The sequence below is a fragment of the Pseudonaja textilis genome, chromosome 2, assembly GCF_049901715.1.
Source record: "Pseudonaja textilis isolate UNSWEBS1 chromosome 2, rPseTex1.2, whole genome shotgun sequence".
Classification (NCBI taxonomy): domain Eukaryota; kingdom Metazoa; phylum Chordata; class Lepidosauria; order Squamata; family Elapidae; genus Pseudonaja; species Pseudonaja textilis.
The window spans coordinates 144,666,305-144,694,130 of NC_141991.1; the positions used below are offsets into that span (position 1 = coordinate 144,666,305).

Genomic DNA, 27,826 nt, shown 5'->3' on the forward strand with positions numbered 1-27,826 from the left:
ATTTAATAAATAAATCAGCCAAAGAACCAGCCAGTTAAGCATTCTGTTGTCATAATGGCCAATCAGATGCCTTCAAGATGCCCCTAGCAACCTCTTCTTTATGTTTCCCAGAAATTGGCGCCCTACTTCCAGCACAGGTCACACATAACCTTTGTGATCTACTGTACAACCGTTGATAATCTTGCCCTCCATTAAGTAACTATACTCTTTCACTTTTACCTCCACTGTGGTGCCATCTATACTTTTCAGTATCCAAACCCAGAAGTTACTACCTGCTGTCCATGCCACCTTCTTTACATGAAAGCTCTGGAGAACAGTAATATGAAGCTGGAGAAAAGAGGGAGGGAGGGAGGGAAAGTCTATATCCTTCCCACCATGAAAGACTCTGCAAACGATATCTCACATTCCTGGATTCAACTAGTAAGAGATAAGACCGCAACAGATATGTTACTTCGATGATTAACTTCCTTGTTTTGTTTTTAATTTGCAGAAACTTAAATTCTCCTGTTATGTGTGGATGAGGTCTGGAGTTCTGTCATCCATGCTTATCCCTCAGCTTGCTAAACACAGTGGCCATTTCAGGCTTTAAGACATGTTCCCCGAAGTTAGATTTCTACTCTCCAACTTCAGACTCTGGAGCTTATCCTTGAAATGATTGCAGTAGGGAAGTGTTAATTTCATTGGGTTCATATAGAAGCCGTAGGAGGGTTCCCCCACATATAAACACACGCGTATACAGTCTTTTTCCCTGTTCTTCATCCTCCTTGTCAGGGCTCTTTGGAGAAGGCGGAGACATCATTTGGGTGTCTGCTTTTTCTTTTTGGTCCCCTCCCTGTTTCTCTTCAGTCTTCTCTGTCATCAACAGGCTGGGATCTTTTAAGAGGGTTCAATTGAACAGATCAGCAGCCAGAAGTGGAAACACTTTCTTCAAGGTCAGCCCAACTTTTCTTATTCTCCAATTCTGTGGGACCAAGAGACGTTCAGAACGTAGAGAAGGTTTGTCCTCAGCATCAGGTCAGTTTGATCCACTATATGGCCCAAACGCCGTGGTTTAAAACATGCCCGTTGCTTTATGGTTGGGATTTTAATGACCGAGAGATGGCCTGGAAATGCTAAGAAAGGGAACTAGTATTAAATAATAATTAAAAAATAGACTGAAAAATACAAGCTGGAAAAAGAAATGGCACAATGGTTGGCTGAAAATAAGCTCTATCTGGCTGAAGTTGGTCTGCTTAAATTGAAACATAAAACAGGGCTGGTTGTATTTGTCTGTAAGGGAAATGCATTTGGCACATGGGTAGTGGTACCCTATCTTAGCTCTTGTTTTGCATATTTGGGTTTGATAAAACAGGTTCTCGGGTGGTTTTGGACAGCTTGTCATGCTTCTCGCGTTTATGTATGGCATGATCACAGCTGTAGGTAATGGAAAAATGAGAGGTCTTCTCTGTCGGAAGTAGTAAGATGGGTGGTTTACCTGCCTGCTTTCTTCCTTTTCTAAAAATTAAGGAAGGGATAATATTCCAACCAAACGTGTTAGAAATAATAGAATCATTGGAAAAAGCTACTGATAACAATGGAAGTGAGTATTTACTTCTAAGAAGAACATATGAAGTGGTCTTAGAATATGTGATACATACAAATAAGTGAACAAAAAGTATCTTAGGGAATTGAGATTGGTTTTTTTTAAAGCTGTACATTTTGGGGGTAATGTGGACAGATTACCAACAATTCAGAAAGATTTCTGTAAAAAAATACAAATAAGATAGCTTTGATCACTGAAGAGCAGGATATAATAGAGGCATAAATAAACAGATAGCCGATGCATGTCAATTTCTTGCCAGGGCAAGATGAGAGTCTCTATCTGGAGAATAAGTCTTAACAGATAGATGGGAGACATTCATTGGGACCTGGTGAATGCAGTAAGACTGGCTTTTGCCGAAACATATGAAGGATCAGGTAGAGTGCACTGATATTCTGAATTCTTCCAAACTGGGTTGGAATTCTGAGTTTTTCCTTCTTACTCAGTGAAGTAGCATTCTGCATTCCAGTTGTTGGAAACAAAGTAAAAAAATAATCAGAGAAAACATGGCATATTTTTTTTTTTTGTCCAGTTACTATGAAAAATTAATGTGGAGAACTTCAGGTGTGAGGAAAAAAAGGCTTGGCAGCTAGCTAATGATCAGTAAAGAGGCTACAAGTTATTATGAGAGGAAAATATAAATTTAAAAAGAAAATATGTACTGTATGGTTGGCAGAACAGAATGGCAAAAGGAGAGCCTTGCTTGGAAATGGAGAAATGGGTCGCTTAACAGTGATGTAGTCATTTTTAGAAAAGCTGAAATGCCCGACTGAGAGACTGATATACTGTAAAATAACTGTATTGAGTAAAGAATGGAAGGCAGGCAACTGCCCTTTCTTAAATACACACAAAATGAAAGCATGGGGTTGCTGAGATAGTGGATGGAGCAGAGGCAGAATGCTAACAAAATGTTTGGAAATAGAACAGCTGGCTGGAGAATTCTGGGAGTTGAAGTCCACAAGTCTTAAAGTTGCCAAGTTTGGGGACCCCTAAAATAGAAAATCCCCCATTCACTCCAAAGTGTGCATCAATCATGTTCACCACACAATATTGGAAGAATATGGTAGATGGCCCAGACATATCAATCTAACCAGTTCCTCTTCATTTTCATATGAAGCCCCCTCCTACACTATAATTCCGTGCCCTTGCTTTTCAGCCAAGAAGGATTTTGCATTCATTTTTATAAGCAAGCCATGAGGCCAATTGGGTTATGTCAGAAAGATGCTTGAGGAGTAGTTCCATATAACTACATCTAAAATCTGGATGTTCAACTTCCTGGGGGGAAAGAATGGACCCAGCACTTTATGTGACATTGGAACAGTGCAATGTCATGAATGAGCCTTAGAGACAGGGAACCTGACTTCAAGCCAGGATTTAAACACTGATTCCTTCGCTATGGACATAATATCCCGAGTTATGCTCATGTATGCTCATGGATATATAAACAGATACGTTTAATTTTCATTGAACATTTTTCTTAGGAGAAAAAAAAACGCCTCAAAAGTCTGCATCCAAAGAATGAAGAAGGGGGAGCATACTGAGGCTGGGACCCCATGACTGTGCTTTCCTTTATGCTAAGCAGACTTGGTTATGCTATAATTAATCTGAATTTTAATGGAGCCACAAAACCCGTTGGTGTATTAGCAAGATATAATCACAATTCTCATGGCACTGTGTCCTTGCAATGATCTCACAATGCAGACCATTATTATTATTCCCATGTTGTGGTGGGTGTGTGGGCTAAGAAAAAGTAGACCCCTCCTTTCCACCCAGTGAGTTACTTTCAGAGGCAGTTTGGAACTGAGAACGTTCAAGCTTATATTCTTTGTGACTATACTATACCAAATATAAACATGTTTACTACCTATATAAACTTCCAGGATAGAAGGAATTATATTTCTAATGAAAATTCTTTAGAACCAAAAAGGAAAAGCAGTTTGGTTCTGTGATTAAGGTTCCAGGCTAGAAAACAGGGGGACTGTGAGTTCTAATCCTGTTTCAGGGATGCAAGCCAGCTGGGTGACTTTGGGCTAGTCATTCTCTCTCAGCCCAGTCCACCTCACAGGGTTGTCATTATGGGGAAAATAGGAGGATGAAGGAGTATTAGATATCTTTGCCATCTAGAGTTTTATAAAAATAATGAAAGCCAGTTTTTTTTTTAAAAAAAGAAGCTCTCATCTTTAGTTATTGGCAGTAGAATGTTCTGTCAACCTTGACCTTGTCCGAAGTCCTTGTGACACTGGCTTTGTCTTGTTCATCGGCCAGAATTTCCCAACAGTTTTTTGTAGTCTAAAGTACCTGACGGCTATAAAAGAGAAAGGAGTCAAGAGAAGTCATCGTTATAAGGACAGTTTGTTCTCCATCATCACAGAAAGGATTTGCTTCTACTAAGAACGACTGCTGGGAAAGATAAAAACATGAAATTGGGGAAGAAAAGACTACTTATGAATGAGTCTTGAATAAAGTGAAGAAGAAGAAGAAGAGGAGGAGAAAAGAATTGTAGCATAACAGTATATGGAGAAAGGTTACAAGAAACTGCATGGATGAATAATAAAGATGAAGACATAGATTGGCAATGAAAATCTGGCTTGATAATATACGCAAATCTGGAATGCAGTGAAAGGGAGGAAATTCTTATTAGTGTTTCTGTCTCTCTCTGTAAAGCCTCCCTGCCGACTTCCTTCTGCTCCCAGAAATATTTGAGTCTGATTTAGTACCTGTCCTGGTAAGAATCCATGCAAGGTTTGGGAAATAGGTTCGATTTTCCTTGCCTGTTTGGGTTTTTTTTTTCTGGTGAGGCAGAAGTGGTTCTCTTCCCATCCTGGTTCAGAATGCTGCCAAAACTGTTTAGAGAGAATGACATCCATACCCAATATTTCCACACCCTCTTTCCAAGCTGTTGATTTACCTTCAGCCTTGGCTCTCAGATCCCTGGATTCTTTCAAAGGCTGAGGTTCCATCATCCTACAGAATTTCTGATGGGAGACGCAGTGAGTTGAGAGAGGCTCACTGCAGGGAGCATCTGATCTGTTTCAAGGATTAACTTTGCTGTTTTAGTTGCCCAGGCACCCCGATAACAAATGCCCTAGAGAGAATTATCTGAATTATCTGGGGTTGGTAATGATAAAATGCTGTAATCATCCCTGGGACCCACATCCCTTCTTCTCTTTCCCTGCAGCAGGGTTGACTTATGGGTAGGGCATCAACTGTAATTTGGGCTAAAATGAAATATTAAAAAGGAAATTTCATTCTTGCTGATAACAGCTGGTGCGGCTGAAAGATAAGGTGATGTCTCCAATGTTTGTGACAGAGTTGGTTTGATGTATCACTGTTGAGTGGGGGAGGGAATAGAAAATCTGGAACATTTTTACTGCTGAGGCTATGTTGGATGTCAGCAAACATGCCTACCATTGCAAAAAAAAACCCAAAACACCCCAACCAAAACACCATTCTTGTTTTGTCCTAGAATTACACAGCAAAAGTTGGAATGTGCTTCATTAGAATTCACGTTAGACAATGTGAATGGACTGCAGAGCAGCCTTCTACAACCATTATAGCTAAAGCAAGTTCCTATAAATGGGCAATTCCTAAACTAAAAAAAGGCAGTTCTGGAGCTGCAAATGCTCCTCAGGAGTCTCAAATGCAATTCCCAAGGTTCTCCAAAGGTTGCAACCTATTGATATTTTTTAATATAAGATAAATGGGAATTCATTACATGCATGGGGAATGATGCCAACTTTGTTTATTTAAAGGTAATTCTATTTAAATTAAAAAGAACTAAAGTCTAGTTAGCTTTATCGTTGTGCTCATTGTCTAATTTTGAAATGCATATCAGCTCAAATAGTATGGCCAACATCTGGAAAAACGTTGCGTCTTTGGATCCTAGACTTACCAGTCAAAAGTCATGAAGCAGCTTTCTGGGGTCTGGGGAAAACAATGGAAGTCCTGGGGATGCACTGAAGGATGGCTGCTGGAAAATGGGCACACCTCCCCATACCCCGAAAAGATAATTGCATAATAAAAACCTGGTCTTTAAACACTCCAAATTCCTGTCAGCATCTAAACTAACAAATGCTCTGCAATCTATAAGCTTAGGCCTGAGCAATTTTTTTCTGTTAAGAATTCACCTGTTCTGGAGGAAAGTCGGTGGGGTCTGCATGCTAATAAATAAGTAGGGCCAAGAAGGTTTGGCAGAAGAGGGGAGAGCCATGCTTTCTCTTCATCTAACCCTTCTTTTTCCTGTGGTTTCTCTTTTTTTTACTCTCTCACTTGTTCTCTTTTTCTCTCAATTCCCCTGCTTGTGCCTCCACATAATAGGTAGGTATGATGACCTGGGGTGTGGAACAAAGGCAACACAGTCAAATAATCCCTTTATTAGCTCCAATTTTGCCCCCAATGTCCTGGTTACCTTCTGGTCTGGAGAAAAACTCTCCCAGGAACAGCCTTTGGCTGCAGAGAACTGTAACTATAAGTCCAATCAAGGCAAAATGAGGTAATTAGTCCAGCAGGGCAGGAGCAAGAATTCCAGACGTGAAGGCACTGCAATAACTCAGCATGGGTAGGAAGATGTCAGGAACACAGATAATCAGCAGAAGATAAACTCACGTTTGCTCCCAGCAGCTGCTGCACTCAGCATGCATTTCTTTTAAACTCTCTTCCCAGGTGTGGTTAATGAAGGGAATCAGGGCCCTTTCCTCCCCCATAAGCCATACAACCCACACTGCTCTCTTCTCTGTTCCTCCCTGCGTGCCCTAAGATGAAGAGGGGGTGGGCCTGAGTCTTTCTCTGAACTCCCTCTCCCTTGTTCTACCTCTTCCCTGCTCTGCCCAGCCAGATTTTGCCCTTCCCCAGTTTCCTCCACAGCCAACGGAGCCACACTCCCACTCCCTGTCAGCTGTTCATCTTCCTCCTCTTATTCAGACTCCAGCAGGGGCATGACAGTAGGCTTCAAGTGATAGGCTAAGATCCAGAATAATTGCTTGTTGGAATCAGCCCATGAGCTGCAAAGAAATAGGTTAAAGATCACAAGTTGCCCATTCCTTTCATGAACCAGTATGAAACTCCATTGTACTCAGGAGGATTTAATTCAGTGACACTGTAGGCATGCTTGCAGAATTAATGCTTTTGTACTATAATCACTGTACTGTAATCGCTAAGGGAACTATTTAACCTAATTAACTTAGGCTTAGGGGAGACCTGATAGTCATTTTCCAATACTTGAAGGGCTGTCATAGGAAAGAGGGGGTGGATTTATTCTCCATAACACCTGAATGCAGGACAAGCAATGGGTGAAAACCTGTCAGAAGGAGATCCAATCTGGAAATAAGGAGGAATTTCCTGACAATATCTGCTGGCAATATTTTACCCTCTGTGTTCTTACTGATTTAAGTTCTCAAGAAACACAAGGGAAGGGGCACAACTTGGCTAATTTTTGATCTGCAAATAGGCAACTTTAAAAAGCCTTCTCAAATGGCACAAATAAAATAGAAAAAATAAGTAAACCATAGTATTGGAAGGGATCTTGGAGCCCTTCTAGTCCAACCCCCTGACCTTATACCATCCTGGACAAATGGCTGTTGTTAGGAATATAAGTCACCTAACAGGTATTTGGGTTAGAAATATATAAACCAGGATAAACATTTTAGTACTATATCTTTAAGGGAATGCAAGAGCATGCAATTGGGTGTGGTTTCTCAAACAGCCATAAGATGGAGCCAGAAACTGGGGTTGTTTAGTCTTAGTCTCAGAAGAGAGTGTGTCTGAGTGAGTATCTCTGTTTCCTTCTGTTGGAAAATATTGCCGTTCCTCCATTTCTTCTAATTGACTGATATTACTGGATTTAATGTAAGTCTGATACTGAACTGTTTTTGACACTGGAATTTGATATTTGGATTATCCCTGGATTGAAAAACTGACTGATTTACCTGTAAATGACTTTTGGACTGCTTACTTTGGACTTTGCTTAAACCTTTCTGGAAGTAAAAACCTACATTTACTGTACAGTGTATCTGTGTGCTCTGTGTGTATTATTCCAACACTACTCTCTATACGTCTCCCTGTATGCGCTCATTCTCCTAACGGGGAATTACCTCAACAGCTGTCCAATCTTTTCTTAAAAACCTCCAGCCATGGAGCACCCACAATTCCAGGAGGCAAGCTATTCCACTGATTAATTGTTCTCACTGTCAAGAAATCCCTTCTTATTTCCAGATTGGATCTCCCTCTGACAAGCTTGTCTTGCACTCAGATGCTATGGAGAATAAATCTAACCCCTCTTCCCCATGACAGCCCTTCAAGTATTGGAAGATGACTATCAGGTCTCCCCTAAGCCTTATCTTCATTAGGCTAAATATGCCTACTTCCATCAGCTGTTTCATCATCATATAATTTAGCCCATACTTTCTTTGTTGCTCTTCTTTGCACTCTTTCTAGAGTCTCAACATATTTTTGTATCATGGTGACCAGAACTGGACTCAGAATTTCAAATGTGGCCTCACTAATATAGTATAGAGTGGCACTATCATTTGCTGTGAACGATGCTGTCCCTCTATTGATGCAGCTCAGGACTGCATTGGCTTTTTTCGCAGCTGCAGTGTACTGCTGACTCATACTTAAGTGGTAGTCCACTAGGACACCTAGATCCTTCTCACAGGTACTACTGTTGAGCCAGGTATTGCCTATCCTGTATCTAAATATTTTGTTTTTTTCCTGCAGGACCTCACTTTTCTCACCACTGATGAGAAAAAGTAATGTATATGTCCCTATATAAATGGCAACATAAAATAAGCGGGAACAGATATCAGAGAGCAGCCCTGCAATAATATTCTTCACAAACTCACAAAACAACATGAAATGCAAGAAATCAAAAGTGTGCTGTGCGCTCAGATTAAATACGGTACCTATGCAGTCCAGTATTCTGTATCCACGTTGGCCAATTGGAGTCTCATAAACCTAGAAGTTTTTCTACTCACAAAAGACAGATTGCCACTGATCCTGCCTCTGAGCTATTGTTACTGTCAGTAGTGATCATTGATAGCTGTATCCTCCATTACTCTATGGAGATTTTCAATAATCCAAGTCATAGTTGTCCCAAAGGTGCTATTCCAAAGGTGCTTTTCTGGACTTCCTTGTTTTTTTTTCATTGATAACGTTTCACTTTCTAATCCAAGAAGCTTCTTCAGTTCTGTTCAGTTCACTTCAGAACTGAAGAATCTTCTTAGATAAGAAAGTGAAACGTTTTCAAAGAAAAAACCAAGAAAGTCCAGAAAAGCACCTTTGAGACCTGCATCATAGTTCTTAGTTTTCTTTTAAAGCTGTCCCTTTTCCTTTGTCTTGAATAGCAAATTCCATAATTTTGTTCAAAACTTTTAGAAAGTAAATATCATCCACTAAATCACCCTGTCCATATTTTTTGATATTCCCTAACAACTCAAAATTAGTAATGTGTGTAGAAGCCAAGATAATTTTTCTTCTGTATGGAGTAGTTTGGTTCTTAAGAACAGATTCCACCAGTTTGCCAACATGAGATATTAAATTATTTAGAGTCCTTTCTCTCAAATTCTGCTCATTTTTTAAAATAGCATTACATTGATTTCTTTTCCAATATTCCAGAGAGAGCAATCATAATTTGTTAACCAATGAGCAGAGTCTTGATCAAGCACTTTGCCTGCTATCAATTTATCAACTCCTAGAATTGCATTTTCAGTCACCATTATTTGTCACACCACTTTGAAGTGTTTTCCTAAAGATGCAAGTTGAGACTAGAGCTCTCTCTTACATTTTTTGTCATGAGAAAAGGTCTCAATTCGTCATAAACGTTTTCTGCAATGTCATTATTCTTTTCATTCTATATCCCAACCATCCTCTTACAAGATTTTTGGCTTCTAATATATTTGGCTACATTTCAGTTATGTCTTTTAATATTACTTGTTGTTTTTAAATCTTATTTGAAAGGGCATTTGTTTTGCATGAGATTGCATTCCTTTATATTCTTCTCATTTACATAAACCTTCCCATTATTCTTTCATTGATATAATTCCCAAACATTTTGGAGAAATTTTTCATATTTTTTTCCAACATCCTTTTTACTACTCTGCTGATTTTTGAGAATGCTGTTGGTTGAGAATCAGATATGTTGGGGTGGAATTTTAAAAATGCAGGAAAATAAAATTACCCTTCCTTTTCCCAGTTAAAAAATAAGAGCAGCTTCTTAGAGACACCCAAAGGCCCTATGAAATAAAAGACCAAATCTTTGGGATAGGTTGGGCTCCTGCAAAAGGGTGTTCCCTAGGGGCAGGCCAGCCATTAAGAAGGCCTTCCTCTGGTACATACCCACCAGAGGTGGCATTCAGCAGGTTCTAACCAGTTCTGAAGAACTGGTAGTGGAAATTTTGAGTAGTTTGGAGAACTGGCAAAAACCACCTCTGACTGGCCCCTGCCCAATCTATTCTCTGCCTCCCACTGAGTCCCAGCTGATCAAGCGGGACTTATTTTTGTTGCCCTGCACAGGAGAACAGAGCTGGAAAGCAGATTAGTGGGGTGGGGAGGGAATGGGATTTTGCAGTAATCTTCCCCCAGGAGTGGGGAGGGAATGGGAATCTTGCAGTATCTTTCCCCTGCCATGCCCACCAAGCCATTCCCACCAAATCACACCACTCCCACCAAGCCACGCCCACAGAACCGGTATTTTAAAAAAATGAATCCCACCACTGACACCCACCCACTCCTGATGGGAGGAACCCAAAGTATTCCCTCCAGGTTGTGTAGATGGATTCAGTTGGAAGGAGATTCATGTCCTTCACAAATCTGAGCAACCCCCATTTATAATTAAAATGATAAAACTTTTATCTATGTAGTTGATTATGAGCTGGTTCATTTCTTTTCTGAGATCAGAATAGGCATTTATCCAGAATGAGGATAATTTCAGGCCTTTATTACTATATCTTTTTCTTCACCCCAGTCCCTGATCGCCTCCCAGATTTCATTCCTGATCTCAAAGTCATTTTGGTTAAAGAGGAAGTTAAATTACTTTTGTGTTGAGAATTTGCATTCAGTCCCACAATGAGTCTATGAAATAATGTGCACTTGTCTAGTTGGTTTGACATGACACCTTCAATGATTTGTATTCTTCCCATTTTTAACGTCTGCATTTGGAATCAGTCAAAGTTTCCAGCTATTTTGTAGTGTAAATGTTCTAGTGTAATACTACTGTCATGTAAATTATGCATGTTACGATAATCTATGCATATGTGACAGTAATTTGATTTGTTTTCCCGGAGAGAGTACAATGGGGGTACTAGATGAAGACTTGCAAAGATACTGATGCCCACAGCTCTCAATCAGGAATAATAAGGAGTCTAAGAACATAACCAGATTACAAAGGAAGTTCAATCTCATTGGAAACAAGCTGTATCTCTGACCTCAGATTAGCTTACTTTCCAGGCCCTTCATGATTGACAAAAGCTATTTTGAACTTCAGGGGTACAGTTCCATTGCTTTGCATTCTCCACCGCGCTCCTCGTTTTGTTTGTATCCATGTAGGCTCCTCATGCTATGCAAAGCCTAATTCCCCAAGATGTCGGAACCCCCATAGGAATACAAAGGCTTCAGAAGTCTTCATCAACATGAAGAAAAGTTTGCAGAGAGCAGGATTAACACAAAGATTATGATCCCTTTTCTTGAGCCTTAGCTAAATTTAGTTATTGGACATATATGCTCCTGCAGGGACATAAAGCAAAGAAGATTTTGATTATCAGGGTTATTTTTTATTTTTATTTATTTCTATCCCATCTTTATTATTTTTCTAAATAACTCAAGGCGGCGAATGTATTCAACACTCCTTCCTCCTCCTATTTTCTCCACAACAACATAGGTCTCTTTATTTTGTGTTGCTGTTGGGAATTCTCAAATAGCAATAGCACTTAGACTTATATACTGCTTCACAGTGCTTTTACAGCCCTCTCTAAGCAGTTTACAGAGTCAGCCTATTTCCCCCCACAATCCGGGTCCTCATTTTACCGACCTCGGAAGGATGGAAGGCTGAGTCAACCTGGAGCCTGGTGAGATTTAAACTGCTGGCAGTCAGCAGACTTAGCCTGTAATACTGCATTCTAGCCACTGTGCCACCGGAGCTGAAATGAAGACAAAGCTCAAGTTTGTAGTTTTTGACACCAGATTAAAAGGCTTCTCTTCTATTATTTGATACTTCTGTGGAGGGAGGCAGCTACTGCTTGTGCTTAAAAAATGGCTTGAAATTAAGCGTCAGGTTTAAGCATTGCCTTAAAATGAAAGTGAGATGAAACTTTGATCGTGAAGTTTTCCTACCTTATTCAGCAAATTTTATGCATCGACTTTTCTACCTTTCCTAATCTTCCCCACTGCCGTATTCCTATTCTTTTTCCAGAAAACATCCATTTAAAATATTTTAGTTGAACAGTGGGAACTTGAGAATACTCTAGTTAGATCATCGGTCCATCTGTCTTGATACTGCAGCAACCTGTCAAAAAGGACTGCTGTCCTAGCTGCATGAACTTAATATTACTTTACTATCAGAAATTTATTCATGATCTTCTTTTGTTTGTGGTTGGGCACAATGTCACCTATTAGACAAATCAAATGAACATAGCACAGCCTTTCTTAATAGATTTCTTCTAAATATTTAGGGATCACAATTCTCAGAATTTGCAGCTAACATTCAGAGAACATCAGAGTTGCCGGCAGATTGACAAGCTGGTGTCCTCCAGATATTTGAACTGCAGGTTCCATAACCCTTTACATTTATCATAGTGGTTGGATTGATGGGACTCATGATTCAAATATCTAGAGGAAATCAGGTGTCTACTTCCGACTGGAAAAAATTCTATTCATTACGGATAATAGGATATTGGTTACTGAATGTTCATGGCTTTAATATTCCTCTGACAGTTTTGCATAGCACACTTGAAGAATTAAATGGGTGACAAGTTTGTGGTTCTTGTGTGGTTTGGCTTATAACATGTTGCCTGAACTGGCCCACCGTGCTGTAGGTCTTCGAATTTGTTATTTGTTTGAACATAGCCCGTGATGGTTAAGTAAGGACTTGGCATGTTGCATGAACCAAGCCCATGTATCATACCCCAGATGGCATCCAGAATTAGATTTGACTGGTGGAGGCAGATTATGAAGTTGGTGAGATATCTAGACATTGTTTATAGATTCATACTCTTAGTAAATGCATTTGCTTCGTATTTATCTGGAAAGGTATACATCTTTTTCTTTTTTTAAAGGAACACTGAGTTATTAACATTTTCAAAAACCTTTGGACATTTTTCCTCAGAAAGCAAATGATGCTAAAACATTGTCCTGGGCCTTCCTTGGCTATTAGGGAAGGTGATTAGTATGCATTAAAGAAGTTCAGGGGATGATGCAGAGGAGGCCTCATTATTTAAAGAAAATATTTTTACCTGGAACTCGTCACTTTCACTATGATGGGTGAAGCAGTATCTACTTGTCTGACAAAAGAGTGGTTTAAAATAGGAATGGGAAAATACCTATTCCCCCCCCATCTGCTACAAATGAGGAGGCAGGCAGGTTTGGAACTTAAGGTGAGAAGAACCACTTATGGTTCTTCCTATTCCTATGTGCCATAACTTTTCTCTTAAGCCTTCAGAACTGCACAGAAGAACCAGGTGGCAATTATCTGGCTTGTGAGCAAACAGCTATTTCCTCTGCATCATGGACCACTTTCGGCTTTTCTTTTGCTTTTCTCTCTCTAAACTCCTCCCAACAGTACTAAATTAGACCAAAAGGCAAGGTGAAGTTAGTCTGAGGGCTGCTTGTGGTCCTTAGCTGCAAAGTATCTGTCCTGGTTTAAGAGAAATAGATGGAACTTCTTAAGTGGATCTTTGTCTAATCTGTTTAGCATTTGTGACTGGCCCAGCACCTCTGGAAGTTCAGAAGCAAAATGGGGAAGGGCAGGTGGGGAGAACCCTCTGTCAATTCCGGTTATATGCTGCCTATATCCAGTTCCTCTGAGGTTGTCAGGTTTTACAGCTAAACAGGAAGCTACCAAAGATAAGGTTGCTTACACACAAGTGGGTGCTTACATTTTATTTAATTTACACCACCCAACTCTTTACCAATTCTGGGCAATGTATAATAAAACCCAGCAAAATAGAAGTAGAAAAATTATGAAAAAAAAGAAAAGAACTGATGGTAGATTCGACTAACCATACAGACACCCAATTGGCAGGGCGTCCCAAGTGCCCCAGCCCAAGGCCTAGAACCACACGGCCTTCAAGGTTTTCTGAAATGCCAGCAGGATGGGAGCCACAGGGACATCAGAGGGAACCTCACTTTACTTGCTCTGATTTAGTTATTTGGTTTCAAATAGCTTTCTTCAGGTTGGCGTTTTTGAGCATAACTCCCATCTTCCCCCAGCAGCACGAACAGATGTTATCTAATGCAGGTAGTCCTCAACTTATGACCACAATTGACCCTGAAATTTATGTGGCTAAGTGAGAAACTTGTTAAGTGAGTTTTTACTTAGCGCCTTTCCCCCCTTGCCATTAACTATGGGACAAAGCATATCCTAGCTGGTAGCATTTATTTTTTTCTACCAAACCTCTAGGATGCTACTCTACCAAGGGCAATCCCAGATCCTCTAAAAGGAAACCAGGCAGCTGCTGTGAATGAGGGAATTGGCAAGATTGAAATTGGGAATGGGCCCATTCTGTGCGCATAGAGTTTTTTTGCTAATTCCAGGTTGGGTAAACAGTATTTCTAATCAGTACAGGAAAGACCTGTAGCATGTTAAGTGAACGCAGCCTGTTGTGACTTAGTTGATAAACGTGGCCAAGAATGAGCTATGAAGTCCATCCAAAGCCTGCTTGAGGCAATTCTGTCTCAGTCCCGTCACAAGCAGAAAAATCACTGATGACTTTCTCAAAGGTTGATCATGGTTAAGGCAAAAGGTGGGTATTTCTGATCTGCATGGTTGCATCACCATCGTTACTGTTTTATTGTCAACAAAATTTTAAAAGAAGTGTGGGCAGAGAAGAGAGACTGACCCTAAATCATTTATTTATTTATCACATTTATAGGTGCCCATCTTACTGAAAGCAACTCTTGGTGATATGCACAAGTCTTCCTGTGAAATTCATGACTAAACGGGGATTTTTGAACCGGGGTTCCCCAATGTGAGATACATTGCCTTTCTGCATTATGTTCAGTGTAATAAGGGGAGTCCCTTAGTAAATTTGTATCATTGCACACATGGACACACACACATACCCACAAGGCTAGTGCAGAAAAATACACTGTGGGGGGAAGGAATATAATCAGATGCATAGGCTCTTATCTGAGAAGAAAACACGCTCTAAAATGAGTTGTCAGTTCTGAGAAAGAGATCAGAAAGAAAGATAGAAAAAGGAAAGTAATTTGGATGCCTCCATTTCTTAATTTCAGAGTAGTTTTAGATCAGGAGTAATATTGCTAGGATCTGGGAAGACAACTGCATACACATAATGCTCTCTTACGGGCATGATCATGTCCAGCTGAGGATACATTAATATGGAAAGTATATTTTTACCCTGAAGTGCCCATGATATGCAGTACTTACCATTTATCATCTTTTGAAAGGAGAATTGTTAATCCACCAGAGTAATGCTACTGTCTCCTCTGTTTTGTGCAAGCAGGATATTGTTCTATGGAAAAGGTGTTTTTTTTTAATCAACTTATTAAGAGCATCATTTCAGCTGATAATTGGGATAATCCAAAACAGAGAAATATTGGTTACTTTTATTTTAATCAGTGCATGCACCCTTAACTACTCCAAAAAGTCCTGGCCAGTTCAAAATTTGACTGTCACATCTTATTTCTATGACAATCACCTACAGAAATCAAAGATCAAGCAAATTATTGTCTGCAATTTCAGCATATAAATTGAAGATATTTATCATAACAGATATAAAATGATGAGAGTAAATAAAAGATTAATGAGAAATCATATTATAAATAAAATAGTGGGATACAAGAGCAATTTCTCAAATTATTTTTTCAAATACAGAAAGGGTTTAGATAAAGTAGAATGAAAGTTTATCAAGAATATGAATTATTTCACCTGGTTGATTAGTTTGTTGAAATATAAGCATGCCCTATAAGGAATAATAGGAAATTTAAAACACAGTTCAGGAACAATAATAACAAGCTGGAATATGCCTAGAGGACACAGAAGGGTGACAACGATGGTAAGGAGTTTAGAGTATAAGAGAAGTGTGAGAAAAAATTATAGGTGATGATGGTATACTTTCCTTTCTCACAGAAGAGAGAGAGACTGGGTAGCTAATAAACATTATATTAGTACATTTTCTGCAATGGGATGTTCCAACAATGAACCTGTGATTAGACTGACAGAATGCCCCAAGTGCCTGCTGATTCATACATTATAGCCTGTAAATTGTGCCATCTGAGGAGACATTTTGAAAATAAATTTTCTTGAAAATTCCACATTACCCAAGGAAATGAAGATTTTTCAGGAAATATTAGTCTTTACCTCATCATATACTTTACAAGTTCTTTTTTTTTTTAATTTAAAAATAAACTTTATTAAGATTAAAAAGAAAAATATGTACAATACATAGAATAAAACCTTTTGTTACAAATGAAATCAATATACAATTACATAACAAATAAACGTAAGAATAAAATGTATCTGTTTCTAATCAACTAAGAGTGTGATCTTCTATTGAAAACAATTTTACTAATATTCAGTTCCTGTTTTTTAAATGCTCTTAATCTAACCACTTCATTTTTCAAATTCTTATCTTTTAATTCCCTGGTTTTTTATCTTTAATCCACTTGTTCCATTTTTCCCAAGCTGTCTTGAATTTTCCTTATCTAGGAATTTGGCTCACAGCAAGATGTTCAACAATAAAAGAAGATAATTCTGTAAAATTATTGTTAGAAATAAAAAACGACGTAGAAAAATAGGGGAAACTACAACTATCAATGCTAGGGAGAATTGCAACCATTAAAATGAACATCTTGCCAAGAATACTATTTCTCTTTCAAACTATTCCAATTAAATTAGACAATTTTTTTTTAATGAATTAAATAAAATTACTATGAAATTTATTTGGTTAGGGAAAAAAGCAAGAATAAAACTAAGCTCATTATAAGGTAATAGATGCAGAGGTGGATTTGGACTCCTTGCTTGGGAACTATATTATAAAGCAGCAGTCCTAACATGGATTAAAGAATGGGTTAACCTAAGAAATAAAAGAATTTTAACCCTAGAAGGTCATGATCTGGAGGCAGGGTGGCATGCCTTCATGTGGAACCCTGGAAATAAGAGTTATACACACTTTAATAAGCATGTAATCTGAAGCTCACTATTGAAAATGTGAAAAGAGATTAAACATAAACATTATATGAAGATTCCAGGGTGAATATCCATCATGGAGGCAGTGATCCATCCCAAGGCTTTAGAAACAGGAAGAAAGATTAGATATTACGATGTCTTAAATTCTCAAGGAGGTTTAAAGACAAACCAAGAACTTAGATAGCAAGGGATGAAAATAGAGTGGTGACCTTATATACAACTTAAGAAAAGGTATAAAAAAGACATAGAAGAATTTGGAATTGAGGGAAAACCAAACCAATTAAATAAAATAGTAGAGGGAACAGATGAAAAATTAATTTCTAAAATGTATAATTATCTAATAGAATTTGAAATAGCGGAAGAATTAGTTTAAAGGCCCAATGATTTCATGGGCAAGGAATGTAGGGAACAACATTAATCTGGAAGACTGAGAAAAAGTTTGGAAACAAAATTACAAAATAACAAAATCAGCTGTCTATAAAGAAAATCAATATAAAATGTGTCACCGGTGGTACCTGGCACCCTCAAGATTAGCGAATATGTCCCCAAACTTAAGTCCGACTTGCTGGAAATGCAAGCAAACAAGGGGTACCTTCTTCTACACTTGGTGGCTTTGCCCAAAAAGTAAAAAATACTGGAAAAAAATTAGAATTTGGATAAAAGAAATTACAAATATCCAACTAGAACTTAAGGCCGAAATATTTTTGTTGGGAATGTTAAAAGGGGACTATGTAACAGAAATGAAATATTTAATTCTCTATATAATAACTGCAGCAAGAATTGCATTGGCACAATGCTGGAAGGCCAACAAATAATTTGATTATTCAGAAAGTTCTTGGCTGCGCTGAAATGGACCTACTTGCACAAAAACTTTACAAGTTCTTAAATAAAATTAAAATTCTTGAAAATTCCATGTTTCATTAGTGAAGAAATAGATCCCAGAGTTCTAGTTCCTATCATCCCTCTAAGCAAATGTTTTTGCAGCCTTGACAAATTTAAGAAGTGTGGACATCAGCTTCCAGAATTCCCCAGCCAGCATGGATGGCTGGGGAATTCTGGGAGTTGAAATCCACACGAGTTAAAGTTGCCAAGGCTGAAAAACACTGCTCTAAGTACTAGATTCTGAAATAATACTTGATTGCAACAAATATAGCATTGTTATACCTAGTATTTTCTGTTTTGTTTGACAGCCTTTTTTTTAATATAGGCTTTATCGTTTGCAGAAGAAAGCTCTAAGACAAGAAAATGGATTACACCAGTCAGGATTCTGTCCCACAATATATAGAGTCCTCTCATTTGCAAGAAAATGACGATTCAGACCTTTTCTTTACAAGTCCTGAGGGAATTGATTCCAATGCTTTGCCCACATATTTCTCTCGAATGCCTGAATCTTACAGACATTCTCCAGGTAGGTATGAATGTAACAACTGGGTTAGGCTTTGCTTCATTGAGGCCATGGATGCTGTGATTTTTGGAAACCAATGTCAGTTTTTTAAAGAAAGGCTTGGACACCTCAATTTCATCTGCAGCTTATTCCCAATTTAAAGTCATATGCAGAGGTTTATATTAAAGCCAGGGATGGTGGTCATTGTAGCCTAATACATTGGAGGATATCATATTAGAAAATGCTCTTCTATTCAGTCATGGATGGTTGTGCAAATCTGTTGTGTTGGCAAAATAGCTCACTAAATTCTCAAAATTAATTTTTCTACGTCTTTCTATGCTACAAGCTTGATTTAAGACCCATCATTAAAAATTAATTCAGAGACAAGCACTGGTAAGCCTTGGCTTAGATTAAATTCTCTGTGTAACAGGCTCCTTTTTATCATGTTTGCTCTTCTACATAGCCTCTACACTGTTGAGAAATTCTGGTTGCTTGGCTGATATTACATGCTATGTTCACATGCTATGTTCAGTTTAGTGAGTTGTATAAACACAACCATTGTGGTTATAAACCAGAGTTTATGGTTAAGTATGCTGGCTGTATATCCAGAAAATCAGATTTATTCAACAAGCCACATTAAAAAAGATTGTGGTTGATTTCCGGCTGGACTTCCATCACTTTCAAAAGCGAGGACAACGAACACTATCGAGACCATAGCTACCCTGGATGGGTGGTGAAGAAAAGGGAGACCACCTGGCAGGTAGAGGAGAGCTGCATCTCTCGTCTCTGATATGGAAAGCCCCCTCATCCGAGGACAAGCTGCAGCGGCAACTAAAATGGCTGCCATGAAGATGGAGACAGCCTGAATACCTAAGACTGTGCAGGAGATTGTGGCTTAACATTACGTGTAAACTGTAACCGTTATTGTTGTGTTTTCCTGCTGCAGACTTTTCCAAACATTAGTGTTTTTGTGCTGCAGACTTTTCCAAACATAAAATACCATAGAAATGTAAACACACACATGCACATACGTTTGTATGTTTGTGTATGTATATATTTGTGTGTGTGGCAATCATATTTTCCTTTCATTTCCTGTATGGAAATCTGTCAAGCTTTTCCTCAAATGCAATCAAAAGTAGGTGCATTTGTTGTTCAGATTAGATGGTGGAAACCATGCCTAGCATCTTATCTACTAGATATCTTTCATTGGGCAATGTACTTTTTCCTTAGTCTACAAGCGTGCATACACATGCTCATTATAGTGTTATTTTTTGCATATAATTATATCCTCCTCCTCATCATCATCATCACCACTACATTTACTACTATTATGTTCCATCTCTACAACAGTGCGGCAATTATACCCTCTTCTCAATGGTTTGCAATGGGGGGACAGCCATCCCTACAGCACAGCAGCCTGGGTGTCCAATTCCTCTGGGAAAAACCACACTGGACTTCCTATCTACACCTCTGCCACGTCCTCCTACCACACCCTGCATTCACCACCCTCTCCCAAGGACCTTTCCCCTGATGGCAAGAGCAGCCCCAGGTATCTGGAGATGTTGAAGACAGAACGGATCAGCCCCACTCACGCTGAACTGCTGCCCCTCGGGACCTCAACTGGCATGGCCCTAAGTCCTTACACTATGGGACAGGAGTATGGATATTTCCCGATGCCTGGAAGCCCCCTGACAGCTGGATATTCCCCTAAACTCCGAGGGACAATGCAGCTCTCCCCCAGTGGTGAGATCTTCTCTTGGATATCTTTGATGTTATAAAATAATTGCAGGTTTGGAATACTAGAACCCTATTCACAGGTTTACCTTATGCTAAAAATGTATGTCTTATCCACAGTATTAACATTTTAAAAAGTAAGAAACTAGAGTGCATTTTTTTTTGACTGCTAAGGACATGGATTTTAATTTAAAAAAAATATTCTGAGTTTCCAATGTTAGCAAATCAAGTTACATAGCAATTTGGATTTGATTCCAAAAAGATTATTTGGATTGGGCTGAGAAATGAACCTAACACCTATCTACAACATCTTAAGCCTGTGTCTTTTCCAAGGACTGTGCACTGGATTCTCTAATAGCAATAGCAGCATAATAAAAATAATAAGAACAGGTCAGTGATGGAAACCCCAATTCTATCCAAGTATAATTGCCTAGTGTCACTAATTATTGTATAATGAGATAAAATACAGTTCCCGAACTTAATCTTGTTTTGGTTTTTAAAAGAGATGGCTATTAAACCGTAGCTACTACCCCCGTGATCCTAGGAAAAGATTCAGCTATTGAACAGATTTGCAAACAGCTGTTACCATTATAACCTTGCCCACTCCAATCTTTTTGAAATTAAATCTCTTAAATCCATAGCATTGCCCAAGAGCTTCACAATGCAATTTCTCCCATTCGGAATCTCGTGAGACCAGACCTTTCTTGTTCTCCTGTAGTAGACATGCTTCATGAATATTGCAACATTAAGAGCAGATGCCATTCCAGAGAAGGTCCTTCTGCAGCTAAAGGCAAGATGATGCCTGTCAAATGCAGCAGGATGTCTTTTGAAGGTTTTCATGATTGAACAGGTCTCTACAGCAGGGGCAATCTGACAGGTCTTCTAGTTCTGAGTTATTTAAGCTTTGTACTGTATATTCAAAGCAGAATCTTCTTCCTGATTTGATAGCTCATTGTACAAAATGGGTCCTAATAGTTTCTTGCCCTCTCCCAAAAGGTCCTTCTCCAACACAACATTGTTTCAACAAGAATGACAGTCTTTCCTAGAAGCGAAAAAACACATGGTATCCTCCCACTTGAATTATCATGTTGTCTGCTCCTTGAATGTCTATTTCCACCTCTTTCTGCAGAGGCACGTGAGTGTGTGAATTGTGGAGCTACAGCCACCCCACTGTGGAGGAGAGATGGCACTGGGCACTATCTTTGCAATGCCTGTGGGCTCTATCACAAGATGAATGGTCAGAACCGGCCCCTCATTCGGCCCAAGAAACGCCTGGTAAGTCAACACTTGCTTTCCAGCAAGTGCATCCTGCTCACCTTCTTAAGAATTCCATCTCAACATTGCAACTCTTTGCTTAGTTAAACAGTGTCTTAATTATGTTTGTTAAAAAAGATGCTCTTTTAAATACAGTAGATCAGAGCTGTTAAACTCCCAGCCTGCAGGCCAGATGCATCACATGACAGCCACACCCGGTTTAACGAAGGGGGGGGGAAATCCTGATACATCATGTGACGCTGCTGTAATGATGTGAGTTTGACAGTAGATGGTTGCAGCAAAACCTGGCACCTCCAGACCAAGTTAAAAATGGTTGCCCATCCATCCTCAACTCAGAATAAATGTCTGCTTGAAACAGAGAATCGTCTGGTCTCAGGAGTGAAGTATCCTGCTTTTACAGGGCAGCATTCGCCTGTGTTGGTAACCATAGGAAAGACATGGCTAATTTCTGCTACATGTCCCTTTCACCTTTCATCATGATGAGCCAACCTTTCTTGATGCTCTTACAAGATGAGCAAGTTATGGCTAGTCCTCTGATACCACATTGCAGAAGCTTTATAGGTAATAATCAGCTGATGAATTTGATCTGGAAGATCTTTGACAACCAACACAGAACTGGGCTTTCAAATACTAGTTGAGAAATATACTTTACCAGCACTACTGTGAATTTCCCCTAATGGATTAAGGAACCATCATGTGGCCTACTTGGGACTTTGGCTTCAACCAGCAGAAATCTTTGTAGGTAATTTAGATTTTTTTAAAAATTAAATATTCTGAGTTCAGTGTGGAAAGGGTGTTCTGTAGTTTCCATGATCTGCCAAGGTTTTCTTCCAACCAACTGAAGAAAATCTCAATGACTCTTCTTGGGGATATATTTCATATCAGCCTGGCCGAGAATAATCACAAAGTTTGCTTTATTATGCCTCTCTTTGGAAGGAGAAAGGCATTATAGACATTCCTGGCTTTCTTACCAATAACATATGTAAATGAGCAAATCTAATTGTACTATTGGCTTCTCCTTGAGATCTTAGCTAGGCATAAGAGGTCTTCCTTCCCACCCAATTCTTATCCTCCCTGTTGTATTATTAGAAATTAAGACTTTTAGTACAAAGAACGCTGTCACTTTTCTCATCTCGTTAGGAATCTGTGGGTTTAAAAACCTGACATCTAACAGCAAGTCATGGATGGTTTGGGGACAAATAAATCAGGAAGTGAGACAAGAATTTTTATTATCTCTATTACAAAGGAACAGAACAGGAACAGGAAATTTCTGACCTCAGCAGATACAATAAAGTTCAGAGTCATCTAGTGGCCAGTCTCTTGCTTTCACAGACATGTGCAAACATTTATGTATTTATTTATTAAATTCTATAGCTGCCCATCTCAATCAATGACTCTGAGTGGTTTACAATTCAAATATACATATATCGCCATTATTTACATCTAATTCCCTGGTTGAGCTTACTGTATCTCTTTAATAACATAACTCAGATTGTACTACTATTAATTACAGCAACTGAGACTGTAATTAAAGTTGAGGATGGGATGGGATTTGGCCACCCATTACATCTCAGCTATTGTGATTTGTTGGGAACCTATGCAACTGACTAGATTCCCCCTGGCAATAGTTTTGCTACAAAACATATTCCAAACTTTTAGATTTTACTGTTTTAAACATCAGAGTAGGGGAAAAAATATTGAAGTTGAAGGGAGCCATCAAAAGAAAAAAGAAACATATAAATGATTCAATATTTATAACAATTGCTCTTTTCAGATATAAAGTATTAAAATTAATTAATAATAATTAAACCCATTTGTTAATATAAACTCTTTGAGGGGGATAGGTGGTTGAGAAGTGTCAAATATAAATAAATACATTTGCATGAAAAAGCCTATATGTTTTTAAAATAAAAACAATCAAGAAAAAAGTGCCATTATTTAAAATTATTTAAAATTCTTGCAAATGTCTTTAATATTTAGCAAATAATTTTAATTTCACGAACCTCTGAGAGAATCTTGGGGAGTCCCCAGGAGTCCTTGGACCACAATTTAAGAAATGTTGCTCTAAGGAAACACAATGGGCCCTGGGTATCATTTCCAAAATTGATAATGTGAGTATCTATTTCTCCTCCTTGTTCCATGATGCAGATTGTCAGCAAGCGAGCTGGAACCCAGTGTAGTAATTGCCAAACGACTACCACAACTCTTTGGCGCCGTAACATGAATGGAGAACCCGTATGCAATGCCTGTGGCCTCTATTACAAACTGCACAATGTAAGACAATAGGAAGAGAGTGGAGGACAGTATATGTACATGAAAGAGAGAGGTACTTGAGTGGGTGAGTGGGAGTTGGTTGCTTCCAGGAATATATTGGAAAAGGTCCCACAGGTTTAGGGGCATTTAATATATAAGCCATCCTTGAATAGCTCAGGGAAAAGATCTGGGTGCTTATTGTCCTTCTATGTCATGTTGTTCCATCCTGTTTTGCTCATACCACCAACCATTTAGCAGACCAGAGGTATGACCTTAGTTTTAGGCTGACAGAATAATGTCTTATCATAATGTAATTGTATTGTTTTAAAATGTATTACAATAATGTAATATACTTATCACCAGATGAATTGTCTCTGAGATCTTAATCTCACCTTCACTTTTTCTCTTATTGGTACCATACAGGTGAATCGTCCCTTGGCAATGCGCAAGGACGGGATTCAAACACGGAACCGCAAGGTCTCCTCCACCAAATCCAAAAAGCGCAAAGGAAATTCTGGGGAAACCACAATCCCCGCAAACACCCCCTTGGAAATGATGCCCTCTTCCTTGATGGGGGAAGAAGCTGCTGCCCTCTATCCTCTCAGCCCCATGATGCTACCAGGACACCTGCTCCCCTTTGGAGCCAATCCTCATTTTTTAGGATCTCCAACAAGTTTTCCTCCACAGGCTTCCCCCATCCCACATGGTTCCCCAGGTGTGGTCTCCGCTCTGGTGTAAACAGCCTTGTAGCCTGTGCATGCACACACACACTTTTATGTACAGAGACTTTGGGAAACACAGGGAGGGAGAAGAGTCTCCTAAAACAAGGATAGCTCCATTAACAGTTTACACCCCTTGAAAATGGTCCCTGGGGGGGTGGGAATTGAGACCCCTCCCCGGTTATCAGAGCAGAGAGAAAGTAACAGTGGGGTAATTCATATAAATAATGGAAGAGCTGGTGAGGAAGGGGCAAAACTGTTTTCTGTGAAGGGATCCTTTTGAAGGGCCAGGATGGGATGTGGAAAGCCGGGGAGAAAACAATTGCTGACTATACAAAAAAAAAAAATGAGGGGGAAAAAATATAGGCTCACATTCAGGATCCTGGGATCAATAGTTATATGTGTGAAAGTTGATTTGTTTATTTCTTAATTCAGAAAGTCCTCAGAGTTTTGCCATTTTATTATACCCCTTCGTCAACTGCTTATGCCAATTCGAATGCGACTGGAGTAATCCAACTTGCTACCCACCCACCCCAATATGTAAATAACCAGCGCCATGACTATTTTCTTTCCTACCCACTCTGCAAGAAATGCACTGTAACCCAGATGAGTATCTCTGACCCCAGAAACAATCTGTACCTGCTCCTCCTTACAACTAAGTATTTACACAAGTCATTTATGAAAGCACTGTGGATGTGTGAGTAGATGTTTCACCCTGACTGCGTGGCTATAAATCTATCCCAAGAATTTCTCCACCATCAGCTCCACTATGGTCATCACTTGGCTCATTGAATTGGTCCATCATCAGCAGGAAACATCATTGTTATTGACTTCATATTTGGAAAGCTGACAGAACTCCAATCTGTTGCTAGTGAAAATTAGGGTCTTACTGACTGCAGTTGCCACCAGATGGGAGAACTGATCGTGCCCTTTTCATTTAGACATTCACTTTGGTTATATTTTAACTTCCCTCTACAAGATCAAGCCTGTGATATTTTCCATATGTGATAAATCTTGGACATTGTAGAAAGACCATTTTGAAGGAACGTCCTCCCAAAGGTTAAATCCTATTGTCCTCACAATTTTCGTTCCAAGGACTCGCTTATCAAATGCACCTTTTGTGCATCAGCAGTGTGTTTTATCCCTTCTTGGTTTGAAATAAGGCTCCACTTTAAAACTGCTTATCTCAGCAATAGTTCTGAACCAAGAAATGGGCTGGTGACCTTTTTGTGACCTTTTTAAAAAGGTCCTTCAATATGTCTTGAATCTATGAAGAAGGAAACATTTCTTAACTGTTTAAACATAACTAATCTGAGTAATAGCTGTTATTCTTTTTCTAGCCCATTTTCTACCAATGGGGGAAATATATGCTTTTGTGAATATAAAATTCACTTAGATAAACTAGACCAAATTTTACTCAGGATTATTTGCAAGAATCCTCCCAACAGTTAGCTGGCAACTATATGATCCCCTCAAATTTTCCCATAGATTTCTTTCTTTCTTTCTTTCTTTCTTTCTTTCTTTCTTTCTTTCTTTCTTTTTCTTTCTTTCTTTCTTCACAAGCACACCTGTACAATATCACTATATTCTTCTCTTGATGAGTTATTTTTACTGTCCTCTCACCTCTGAAACACCACAGTGTAGGAAAAGAGAAGACATATTGTGTTCTGGCTAAGATATTTACAGGATTTGCCCTATTTTATTTGCTGGGTTTATATATTTCTAGAACTTTCCCTTCTATATTAACAACAGAGGGACAAAGTTGAAATGCATTTTCTTGAGAGGCAACTTCAACACAACATGAAGAAAGTTCCCCCAAAGAACGACAGTTTTCGCTTAAGTGTCTTTGAAAATTATTTGTATCATTAAATTTATGTTTTAAATAAAATCTCATGGGGAAATGGGAAGTCCTTTTTTTTCTTCCTCTGTCTTCTCTGCGATGCAAAAAGAATGCTATCCCTTGATATTCTCACAGCAGAAAATTGACTAAATGCCAGCCTCTTTGGCCAAATTTAACTGGAGATGGTTGAAAATGTTAGTTGGCACATCCTGATTTGTGGTAAGTGTTACTGTTATTGGCAAGATAAATTGGTTTGGGTAGGTAGGAAAACATGCTAATTATTGTGGGGTCACTCAGCCTATAGCCCTTTAGGTGAATGAGCTTTCCTGAGCACTAAACACAGAGACCAAATGCAGAGAAATACTATCCACACTGTGCTTGGTGGATCTCAACTGGCATATGGTATCTCTAAAATAAAGAATAAGAAACCCAGGAATGAATCTAGCAAATAAGTTTATTGGAGCAAGGATCAAATCCAGCTATCTCCCCCCAGAATTCAGGTTTTCCTTTAATTCAGAGGGGAGCACAGTTCAAAGTTCAGTGCTATTGACTACAATCATTATTGGGAGGGTGATCCACACTGAACTTACTGACTGCATCTTCCTCCCCATCCCTTATGTTATACATGTAGTCCTTGACTTATGACCACAATTGAGCCCAACATTTCTGTTGCTAAGCAAGGCAGTTGTTAAGTGAGCTTTGCCCTATTTTACAACCTTTCTTGCCACGGTTGTTAAATGAATCACTGCAATTGTTAAGTTAGTAATACAGTTGTGAAATGCATCTGACTTCCCCACTGACTTCGCTTGTCAGAAGCTCACAAACAGGGGACACTGCAAAGTCATAAATATGACTATGAATCAGTTGCCAAGCATCTGAATTTTAATCACATGACCAGGAGGATGCTGCAATGGTCATAAGTGTGGGAAATGGTCATGCCACTTTTTTCGGTGCCATTGTAACTTTGAACAGTCACTAAACATCAGCAAGACAAAGGAGATAGTGTTAGACTCCCGGAAGCAGAGAGGGGAACTTGCCCCACTCCTACATCAAGGGAGGCTGTGTGGAGAAAGGCCTCCTCTTTCAAATTTCTGGGAGTCCAACGTTAGCCAAGATCTCACCTGATAAAATAATACAATCCAGGTGGTCAGGAAGGCTCAACAGAGACTCCATTTCCTTAGGGTCTTGCAGAAATATCAGGTGGAACGACTGATGATTTCCTTTTACCAGTTTACGATAGAAAGTGTCCTTACATATTGTATATGGTAGGGTATGCTGGATTGACAGCTACAGACAGAAAGGCATTACAGAAGGTGATGAGCACAGCACAAAAAATTATGGGCTGTCCCCTGATACCATTGGATGAAATCACCAGGACTCACTGCCTCAGTAGAGTGAGGAAAATCCTCAGGGATGATTCACACCCTGGTCAGCACTTCTTTACCATCAGGCTGGAGATATAGAAGCATAGCCAGCCGAACGAATAGGCTGAAAAATAACTTTTATTCATGGGCTGCTAGACTTCTGAACACAACATAAACATCAGAGGTGGTATGCAGCAGGTTCTGACCAGTTCTGGAGAACCGGTAGTGGAAATTTTGAGTAGTTCGGAAAAGCGGCAAATCCCACCTCTGACTGGAGATTTTACAGTATCCTTCCCCTGCCACGCCCACCAAGCCATGCC

General features: G+C 39.2%; 1 protein-coding gene across 5 annotated transcripts; it reads left to right on the plus strand.

Moving 5' to 3' along the window:
- The first annotated feature begins 844 nt into the window (after positions 1 to 844).
- GATA1 (GATA binding protein 1) lies at positions 845 to 26,209 on the plus strand. Of its 5 annotated transcripts, none has more exons than XM_026711444.2 (6): positions 845 to 1,014; positions 18,145 to 18,345; positions 19,672 to 20,064; positions 21,185 to 21,330; positions 23,479 to 23,604; positions 24,007 to 26,209. In XM_026711444.2, exons 2-6 carry the CDS (start codon positions 18,183 to 18,185, stop codon positions 24,319 to 24,321), a joined length of 1,143 nt encoding a protein of 380 aa, XP_026567229.1. In that variant the 5' UTR covers positions 845 to 1,014; positions 18,145 to 18,182; the 3' UTR covers positions 24,322 to 26,209. The 5 variants fall into 5 exon arrangements, with proteins under 5 accessions (XP_026567229.1, XP_026567232.1, XP_087781816.1 ...); XM_026711447.2 differs by having other exon boundaries at positions 845 to 932; XM_087925690.1 differs by having other exon boundaries at positions 871 to 1,014; positions 18,161 to 18,345.
- The last annotated feature ends 1,617 nt before the right edge of the window (positions 26,210 to 27,826 follow it).